The following is a 10,877-nucleotide window of genomic DNA, read 5'->3' on the forward strand; positions in this document are numbered from 1 at the left end:
TTCAATTATTGATAAGGGCATGACAATCAGAAATGGATCATGAATAAATCTAGAAGTTGAACATTATTGTGATAGAAAATATACCAACTTGGCCAATTCATTGGGCATTCTTCCCATAATTGCATTAAAAGTCACACCAAGGAAGTCATTTATCCGGCCCTCTTCTCCAGGCTGCTTAATGGTACCATCCAGAATACCATTCCTAAGTGAAATTTGAAGGGGAAAATGTCAGAAATATGTGGTATTTTGAAGCTTGGAATTGAACCCACACCAAATCCTTGATCACATCCACTTTATATTCTGCTGTGGGGAAAAATGCTTCACCTTGAACATGTTTGAGATACAGCTCAAGGGGACTTTAAGGATTAAATTCTCAGATTAATCATTGTTTCTGCCTCACAAGTTTGTGTATAATATACATTAGTACTTGATTGTGAGAAAAGAGACTTACGCGCTGTCCAGGTTTTTTACTGTTTGGCTATTTTTGTTTTGTTTTGAGAAGAAGGATTGAAAAGTTGCAAGTTCAGAATTTGCCCCCTGTTGATGAAGAAGTGACATTGAACACTCACTGAAAATTCAAGCTTTCCCCACTGGAAACATTTTGCAAATTTGGTTACCTCTACTTGTCAAGAAACTGTGATACCAGAGAATAATTCCTCACAGTTTGCGCTTTGGGGAACCTTCCCTTCCCCCGCTATCATGTGCAGCTGTTGAAAGCTCTCCATCTATTTCCATATGAACATTGTCACTTCTAACATAGAGGCATCAAACCAATGTCAGTCTGCAAAACATTGGTCAAACAACACTTGTGGATCCTGATTTAAAACATACATTTCATGTGGTTGACTTTATCCACCCACAAGAGACAGGCGAAGTTTTTGGACATCAGATCTAGTCATTGAGTTTAATTGTGAAAGGTTGCTTACATTGATTGGCGAAGTTGAGAGGCACTGCTATGTCAAGGGGTCCAGATGTTTCAGTCAATATTTATACGTAGATTTTTCCTTTTAACGTTACTCACGTATGACTCATTCCGCTGAATTCATTGTGTAATGAGCGTTTAATCAAACTTGCGCTCGACCATTGGGTGGGTGTGTTTGTAAGATATATGGCAAGGATGACATAAACTGCAAGCGAACCGCTCCGGAGTATAGATCTATGCATTCTCTAGTGTGGTTAAGTAGTAATAAGTAAGCAAATGATTTCTAGGGCAGACTGTGAATGGTGATAGTGGGGGCATAACGGAATCCCAGAAGAGGGCACTTTATAGACTTTTCCGAGACACTTGGGTGACCTGGAAGCAGCCGATGTAACTTCGAGGGCACCAATACATTGGCGTGATCTAAACAGACAAGGAAAACTGTAAGGCCATCTCGCTAAGACTCATCATTGATTAGGCAGTATTGAATGTATGAAGATTTGCTTATAATGTCCGGGCCCCCGAGCCTTTTTCCTAGAGGGTTTCCTCGATGGACAAGAGCCAATTTGTGTCAGCAGCTCTAGGGTGTTGAACCAGCGGGGACTTCATCTCCTCACTCCGCTCTCGCAGTGCCAGAAGTTTGAATATGTCCAAGCTGGTTTGATCCCTTCCAAACGCAGCATCAGCGACGACTGGGTTTGTCATGTTGAGTGTAATAAAGTGGACAAAAATATGTACAAACTAGAGGTGTGGACGCTGGTATAAATGATGTCACTTCTGTACAGAAGACCGTCAAATGCAGTGGACAAAAAAATAAGGAAATAAACGCTATAGTGTGCTCGGCGGAAAAATGTAAAGGATCAAGTCTCATGAGCTCAGTGACACAAGGAAATAGGTATGTATGAAGTGCTTACTGAACTTCTGCGGCGAGTTTGTTGCAGGGCCTTGCAGGGCTCACCAGCTATATTCGTTTGACTCGATGGGACTGTTCCAAATTCCTATGAATGACCCGCTGCAAAATATAATCCCGCGCCCTTATCTCCGAAACGTTGTTTCCGGCAACGTTGTGGTATCTCTGATCAGCAGTTGTCCCCGCCAACGTTGTGGTATGTAAGGTTTAGGGCAGGGAAAGGCTGCGAGATGTTTGACCGGAGGCTGGCCGAGTATGGGTCTTTTTTTGATGCACATTTCGCCATGGCTATATATAGCCTGTAATCTTACAAAAACACACGTTAGCCCTGGATAAACGATGCGTCTGAGCGGGCCGGCTCGGGGTCTCTCAGGCAAAATATGTGTCGTTGTACATGGAAATCGCTTCTTATTACATATATAATTCTTTCTTTCTTACAAGGAGAAGGATAATAGATAGGAGTAACCTGACTAACTGACCGATAAAAACAAACTAAACACACTTGCCAAGTCCAAACTAATAAGAAAAAAAGCTAATTAATGAGCCGACTCCCAAAAACAAAACAAAACAAAAATGAAAGATAAATCCCAAGAAGTAACAAGCGGCATAGATAGAGCGCGGGAGAGGGAAAGAACGCAGAAGTTTTTCTACGACGATTTGGGTTTAGAGGATAAGACGTCGAGTAAGGTCCGGCCGCGCGCGGAGTTGTGAGAGGGATATCTTAATGGGAGGGAGGAAGAGGGAGGGAGGGAAGTACGTTTGGAGGTAGAGGAGGTGGAGGGGAGCGGGAGTTGGGGGTCTCTAGTCCGTGGGGCGAGTGCCAGGAGATGGTTCTCGTCGAGCTCAGCCTTACGTTTCAAAGCCTGGCGCGGCTCGGCCTGTCGGTCTCGATATTGGAGCTGCTGCTGCTGCTGCTGCTGTTGTTGTCGCTGCGATGATGATCGGGAAGAGCCGCTCTCGGTAGAGGTGGCGGCGGAAGAGGCTTGCAAACGCTGGATCTGCTGGTTGAGGAGCTTGAAGACCTCCAGGGACTTCGCCTTGGCCTTCCAATTCTCGCGCGACTCTCGGATCAACTGCTGATTCTCCTCTCTCAACCTTGCATTTCTACAAAGCACACGCACAAAAGGAAAACACGCCCCGCTTTGTTCAGAACCACGCAAGGGTCACGCAAAAAAAAAAAAAAATGGTTTGACGAGCAAGGGGGACAGACTCTTCGGCTAGTTCGAGACATCGATCTTCGAGCGAAACAATATAGATCTTCTTCCGCTCTCTGTTCTTCCTCATCCCTTCCCTCTTACGCTTCATAGAGTCTTCGCGGTCGCCGATTTCGTGATCGATGGTCGATGGAGGATCGTGTTGGTTTGGTCGGATCGTTGTTGAGGAGAGGGGTTTCCGGGGTTTAGGCATTGGCTGAGCACGGATGGTAGCATTCCTCTGGACGAGTTCTGGGCGTGATGAGAGATGGTCGGATGGTCCGTCGTCTTCAGAGTCTTCGATGGTGTCATATTGCTCGGCGGTATAGTTGGGAGTGGGTGCAATGGCGATGTACCGACTGGAGATCGATGCTGGAAGCTGGGTTGATGAGCACGTTGACAGCGGGATGGATTTTCTTGAAGGAGCCGTGGTGGGCTGGGTGCGGGTTGAAGAGGAGGATTCCTGCCATTGGGCGGTGTTTTGATCGGGAATGTTAGTTTCGCGCCTGGGTCGTTTGGAGGGCCGGGATGAGGATGAAGAGGCGGCGGCGGCGGCGGCGGCGGCTGATGAGCGAGTGGTAGGGGGCGGGATGAATTCGGGCGAGTCGTCGGATTCGGGCAGGTTGATGTTGACAAAGGGCACGCCTGCGAGTTCGCCCTGAGTGAGTGGGGAGAGCTTGGGGGAGGGGTTGGCGAGGGTTGCTGAGGTTGGTTGGAACTGGTTGAATGGGTTGGATGGGTCGATGGAGAGTGAGTCGAGGGGTGGCCAGGCTGTGAGGGGCTCAGGGTGGTCGCAGAGGGTGGAGAAGTCGAAGCCGACGGGTTCGGCCTGCTGGGCAAGACTGTCGAGTGGGGCGGGGGCTAGAGCAGGGTAGGTCTGGGTGCTGAAGAAGTCTCGGGCTGGCTGGGCTTGGCTGGAGAGGGGGTCGAAGTCGGGGTCATCTGATTCGCTCTCGTCAGGGAATTCGAGGAAGTCGAGTGGGTTGAGGCTGATCGTGCTCGTCGGTCGCTGGGGGATCCTGCCCGAGCGAGTTGGCTGGGGTGCTGGGCGGGTGGGGGTGCGGTTCTGGTCGTTGGTGTCGTCCATCTCCTCGCGTCTCGCTTCTCGTTTCCTGTGGTGTGGTGGTTCTCGGCGAAGTGCAGCCCTGCGAGCACGAGCAGCTGGCCCTGAGCCTGGCGGATGGCTTCCGGCCGACGCGACGCGACACTGCTAACTTAGCCTAACTTCAGCCCAGCCTCAGGCAGAACAACCAACTGCCCGCTCGGATCTTTTGGGCGGTGCAGACGAAAATCTGTGAAACCTGCAATGCAAACTCCTGCGCAGTCCCTCCGAGGAGATCGGGGCCCCGCTGGGAGGGACATAGATAAGCTCGGGCTCCAGAGCGGAAATCTGCAGCTCAGAGCCGCAGCAGGTAGACCTCTCCGCCTTGAACTTAACAAAGTCCCTCTGCTGCGGGCGTGTGTCTTGCAAAACAAGCCTCTGGCAGCCCTTGGCAGGAGGGACTTGCGCGCTATCGCCCCTTCTGGGTGTGCCAAGAATCTGAGTTTGGCTGGGTGGAATTTTTGGAGCTTTATAATTCCTTACCCCCTTGACATTCTTTGGAATAAAATAGCTTAGGTTGTAGGCCTGATTTTTCCTATCCAACCTACATAATTTTGAAAAACTCCAAAGAACTAAGATAGTTTATTTTAATCAGACTGTACTGTAACTAGGAGTATGTACAATTGCTTTATGGAAGAAAACAAAGCTGAAGAATGAGAAATATACCTAAGAGCAGCAATAGGGCTGCTCTCTACTAGTTAAGATAAAGTATAAGAAAAGGAAACAATCCTGTTTCGGACCTGCAAGACAGAGAGTGAGATCGTGGTGTTAGCACTTTCTCCCAGCTTGATTCCTCTCTTTTGTTTCTCTCTAAGCTTTTGGTCTTACTCGGTGTAGTTTTTTGACCTGTGATATCCCTCACTAAGCGTCGGCGAAACGGCAAAGCAAGTTGAGCAACATTGTCTGCTTCAAGGCATAGTTGCATCAGCTACTGCCTTTGGTTTGTGCCTTAGCCTTTTAACGCGACACACTTACCAATAGGTTTTCCAACTCTTTGAGTGGTATCGGTGCAGACGGTCTGATTGTCTTTGACTATTTTGTATAGGAACAAACAACATAGTGTGTTAGCTTCTATCTGTCTGACTTTGTCTTAGGAACTCAGCCGCTTACCTTTGGCGCTGGCTGAGATTCTTTTGACCAGTGGTTTTTGGCCGGGATTTTCCACATGCCTGATCTTGCTGGCGGATGTCGGATCTGCTTACATCAACAAGATGAATTTAGTTTCACAACACCACTGCACAGAATTTGGACTGCGGAAGTGGTTCACATTTGCTTACCAAATTCCACAGCTGGGGTAGCTCCTAATGTCTTACTCAATTTATGAGTTTGACACCACTTGCCTAGACTGGAATTCTCACAGCCTTCCGTGCTTCGAGTCGCAAGATGCAAAGCAGCCTCCAAGACTTGGATGACCGCCAACTTGAAGAGGGATTTCTTGATGGTTGTTCTTCTAGTGGGTTTGGTCAGAAAATCTGTGGAGTTTTCAGTGGTTTTCACATATAGGACTTTGATTAGATTGACCGCAATCAATTCCCGGACAAAATGCAACCTGATTGACATGTGTTTTGTTTGAAACCCATTTTGCAACGTTTCACTTTTGGCAAGATCTGACGCACCTCTGTTGTCTATATAGACTTTGATGTTCTTGAGGTTAGGAAAGATCAGAGTTTCATTGGCTAGGTTCGCTATCCACGCTAGATCACGCCCAAGATCAGAGAAAGCCTTATATTCCGCCTCCGTTGTTGACAAGGAGACGGTGGTTTATTTTGTGGATTTCCAGTTTATCAGGTGACTACCTGATTGGACTGCGTAGCCAGTGGTTGATCTTCTGGTGTCGGGACAGTTCCCCCAGTCGGAGTCAACAAATGCTTGCACAGTTGCACCTTCTTGCTTTGCATACGTCAAGCCTATCTCCTTGGTGCCCTTCAGATGTCGAAAAACGTGCACCGCCGCCTGATAGTGCTTCATTCCAGGTGATTCTAGGTATTGCAACAGTGTGCTTACAGCATACGCAATATCCGGCCCAGTTAGGATACTAATTAGGTAGTTGAGTGATCCAACCAGTGCCCAACAGTTAACGCCTTTCTCCTGAAGCGCTTTGACCTCTGTTTGTCTGCTTTCTTCAGATATTCACGGGGATTCAGAGGGCAGGATGCCTGATGCAGACCTTCTAGGCCGAACTCCTTCAGTTTTTGGTCAATGTATTGCATTTGATTTATTTGAAGCCCATTGTCAAATCTGTCCAAGTTCATCCCAAGCAAGAATTCAGCTTGGCCCATGTACTTTATCTCAAATTCACGCTCCATTTCCATTCGGAAGACTTCAGTTTTGTCGCTTATTATTACCAGATTGTTCACATGAGCAAATATCTAAGTGGTGGGTCTGCCAGGTGCTTCTGTGCGCCAGAACACGCACAGGTCGGAAATTGCTGCTTGAAAACCTAGGGTGAATAAGTAAGAAGAGAGCCGCTTGTACCAGACAAGCGGAGCCTGCTTAAGTCCGTAGATGGCCTTCTTTAATTCAAGGATTGAGTTTTCTGGGCAATCCAGCCCTGGCGGAGGCAACAATGTTACCTTGTCCTCAAGAGGACAAGTCAGAAATGCGCTCCTCACATTGAGCTGGTGAATTTTCAAACCGTGATTGACTGCAAAGGAGAGTAAGAACCAAAGGGAGGCGGGTTTACCCGTTGGAGCGTATTTTGCTTCAAAGTTGAGTCTGTGGGTCTGCTTGAATCCCTGCGCTGTGGTAAGACTAATCCACTTACAAACACATCCAAAATAGGGAAAAATTAAGATAATAATATATTATAAAGTTGTAAGCTCGCGGTTGAGCTTCACTGATCTGGCGTCTTGGGAGTCTCAATGGGCGCGGTACAAGGTCCAACCTTGGAGGGAAACACTTCTGGAACATAACTAGGGATGCATTGCAACTAGTCCAGGGGAAGTGTCAGTACTTCCCTGCTGTATTTACAATTAAAGATGATGAAGAGGAAATGCTCACCTAGTCCAGGGGAAGTGTCAGTACTTCCCTGCTGGACTAGGAGGGCGCGGGCCAACAAGGCCTAAGAACTCGGTCCAAGGTGAGTTGGTGACATCCTTGTGACTCCTTTGGTGAGCTCACATCCTCCCCTCCTATAAGACAGTTGGAGGGGGTTGGCAGGATTGGTGCTGGTGGGGTAGGTGGGAGAGGTGGCCTCACGTCAGGATTGGTTGAGGGGGCAGTAGAATTTTTCGGAGAATCTTCGAGTGGTGTCGGAGGTGATGGTCGCCGTTTGATAAACTCTTTGACTTTGGAGATATGGAACACCGGGTGTCGTCGATCGCCCGGTGGCAGCTGTAATTTGACATTTTGGCCGTGGTTTGAAACATTGATCATTTGATATGGTCCCTCGAACCGCGGCTTCAGTTTGTTGGTTCCAGGCTGGTGTCTATCCCGCCAGTCGTCCGAGTTGAGCCATGCCTTACAACCTTGCAAAAGAGGCTCGCGGTTTTTGCATCTTTTATTGTGATGTGTCGCCTGTCTGAGGCGGCTTACCCACAGGGCATCCCGGGCGTCTGCCCAGCTGCTCTCGCGAAGTCTGAGCCAGTTGTCTAGAGCGGGGATTGGGTTGTCGTCCGGCAGCAAGGATGGAAAAAGACGTGGTTGTCGTCCGAAGACAAGTGCAAATGGGCTGACCCCCGTCGCCCCATTTGTCGCGCTGTTGATTGCAAATTCAACCGCAGGTATGGCTTCAAGCCATTTACTGTGCTTTTTGATTGTTGTCGAGCGCAGGATTTGCCCAACGGTTTTGTTGGTGCGTTCGCTCCAACCTTCCGCTTGCGGATGGAACGCCGAGGTCATGTGGAAGTTGATGTTCATCCTCGCCATCAGAGCCCTCCAGAATTTGGACGTCCATAACTTATCGCAGTTGCTAATGATTGATCGCGGGGCACCAAAGGTGGTGGTCCATCCTCCGAAAAAACGGGAGGCTACTTTCTCTGCTGAGTCCGTTTGTAAACACGGGATGATCTTTGTGAACCCCGACAGTTGGCAGGTGACCGTCAGGATCATGTCGTAATGGTTGGATTGCTTCAGTGGGCCCACGAAGTCGATAGCGAGGTCGGACAGCGGTTTTCTGGGCATTGGTGGGGTCAGCATTTTTCCTGTTGGCGCTGTAGTCGGTGCCTTTGTGCGTTGGCATACCTCGCACGAGGAGGTGAATTCCAGCACGTCCTTCGATAATCGGGGCCAGAAAAAGTCCGAGCGTAACTTATCCAGTGTTTTCTGGTAACCTAAGTGGCCAAGGCGGTCGTGGGCTTCTTTGATCAACATTTGCCGTACGTTCCCTATCAAGGGAATTATCAGTCAACCTTCCAGGAAGAGCAATCCGTCCACGTCCACACAGTGGTCCTGAAGTGGTAGGGCACTGCGTGCATCCGCGCAGAACTTGTCAGTGTCATAGCCCTTGATGATCCTGGCGCGTAGATCTGCTGAGAGAGCAGTTCCCCCCTCTGTCAACGCTGCTACGCGCGCCACGTCCGCTGACGAAGGCCCTTCAGTGGTGTCGGTCTGGTCTTTTCTTGACAGGGCGTCCGCCACCGTGTTGTCTTCGCCTTTAATGTAATTGAAATTTAGGTCAAAGTCCGCAAGAAGTTCGGTCCATCGAGCTTGTCGTCGGCTGAGGTTACGTTGTTGGGGAAGGTGTGTCAGCGAGTGATGGTTGGTCATGAAGTTGAGGGACTCCTGTCTGTGCTAAGCGGCAGCAGTCGTGTGAGGGGATTGGGTGCTGTTTAGGCTGCCCTTGTGGCTGGGTGGTCCGTAGGAATGAGCACTAAAAAGTGGGGGGGGATCTGGGATAGCTGTTGAGGTGTGGTGGTTTTAAGAGGTTCGCCGGGGTTTTGGATCCTTGGCGGCGGTTGTTTGTTGTTGTTGAGGGAAGGGAGGTGATCTTAAAGAGGAAGAAGGAAAGGATCTGGGATTTTGGATGAAAGGTGATCAGCGGGTGGAGCCCGAAAGTTTGAACTCTGAGGATTGGATCTATAAACTCTTGATGGTCCGTATTCTGGGGATCAGAATGCCATGCCTCTCCCATCATCCAAGTTGGGCGAACTTGGACTCCGGGAGAGCCACATGTCACATATATTTCATCATATCCTCCGCGCGCTACGCGCGCACACACACAACAGCAGAAAGAAACAAACAAAAGAAGCAGAGAAAAAAAAACAACACAAAAGAAACTAAAGAAAACACAGCATGAGGGGACAGAGAGGAAAGAAAGAAAGAAAAGAAAAGATAGGCAAAACAAACAGAAAGAAGAAAACCAGAAACAAACAAGTGAGTAAACCCACAGCAGGAGCTGTGTTAGGACCAAGAAACCTGAAGAATGAGATGAGGAGTTGAGAAGGAGAGGGAATGGGAAAAATTTTTTGGAAGGGGAAGTGGAAAGAGGAGGAAATGGAGAGAGTTGGAGGAATGAGCAGGGATGGAGTGTATGCATCTTGAGGATCTTGACGCCTTGAGGTGGGGGAATTTTGAGAGGGGAATTCTTGAGGATTGAAGAGCAAGGGTGAACCTTAAATCTTGATGACAATCCTGGCGGCGGCAATGTCCCTGACTAGCTGGCCACAAGAGGGGCCACCACAACGTTGACTTTCATTCCCAGGAGTAGCATTTTCCACTTTTGCAGGGCGTGTACCACCGCAAGTAATTCCTGTTCATGGACCGGGTAGTTTTGCTCGGCTGAGGTCATTTGTTGGGATTTGTAAGCTATAGGCAAGGCCAGCTTCCATTCGGCGCCCTGGAACAACGCTGCTCCAAGGCCGGAGCCACTTGCATCCGTGAATAACCAGAGCGGATGGTCTGAGTCGAAATCAACGTTCTTCAGGGCGGGCAAGTTTGTCATGATGCGTTTGATGTTTTCAAAAGCTTTCTCTTCAGCCTCCCCCCAGTTGAAGGACTGTTTGTCAATTTTTGAGCTTGTCAGAGGGGTGAGCGTGCCGACATACGTTTCTAGACCCCAGATGAACTTTTTCATCCATTGTACTGTCCCCAAGAATTGTTTCACACCTTTTGCGGAGTGTGGAGATGGCCATTTTTGGATAGCTTTGATCTTGTTGTCGTCCGGGCGGATGCCTTCTTTTGAGATCCAGTGTCCCAAGAATTTGTTCCTTTCCCAAAAGAGCTGGGTCTTCTTCGGGCTACAATACAGGTGGGCCTGTCGGAGACGTTTGAGGAATGATCGGACATGTTGTTCATGTTCTTGATGCGAGTTTGAGAAAACTACGATGTCGTCCAAATAGACAATGCAGACGTTGTTTATGAGGTCGCCCAATGCCTCTTTTAGCCGGGCCTGGTGTGTCGCCGGTGCGTTTGTCAATCCCATCGGCATTACGACCCATTCCATTAAACCCCAGGGTGTCTTTACGGCCGTTAGCGGGATGTCCTCCTCTTGCATCCGCGTTTGAAAAAAAGCGTTGGTTTGGTCAAGAATGGAAAAGATTTTTCCCCCGGCGACCATGCGGACCAGCTCGTCTACATTGGGCAATGGTGAGCGATCGCGAACCGTGAAGCTGTTAGGTCTTCTATAATCGCACACCCACCTAGGCAGAGCTGTAGGGTCCTTTTTTGGGATGATCATGCTAGGCGAGGCGTATTGGCTGGTTGAGCGTCGTATGTGTCCGGCTTTCAGGTGCTGTTTGAGCAATGTCTGCCACGCCGCGAGGTGTTTTTTTGGATAGGGGTACTGCTTCTTGTTCACCACTGCATTTGGATCGG

The 10,877-nt window shown here is 48.9% G+C and overlaps 1 protein-coding gene across 1 annotated transcript; it reads right to left on the reverse strand.

Annotated features, from left to right (window-relative positions):
* Positions 1–725: 725 nt before the first annotated feature.
* On the reverse strand, positions 726–4,109 carry PtA15_10A622 (uncharacterized protein; the record flags this gene model as incomplete). The annotated part of the gene is made up of 3 exons (XM_053160817.1): positions 726–751; positions 2,821–2,933; positions 3,040–4,109. The coding sequence occupies 3 exons, from the start codon at positions 4,107–4,109 to the stop codon at positions 726–728; spliced, it is 1,209 nt and encodes a 402-aa protein (XP_053024753.1).
* Between the last annotated feature and the right edge of the window lie 6,768 nt (positions 4,110–10,877).

This window comes from Puccinia triticina, chromosome 10A (genome assembly GCF_026914185.1).
Source record: "Puccinia triticina chromosome 10A, complete sequence".
NCBI classification, from domain to species: Eukaryota; Fungi; Basidiomycota; class Pucciniomycetes; order Pucciniales; family Pucciniaceae; genus Puccinia; species Puccinia triticina.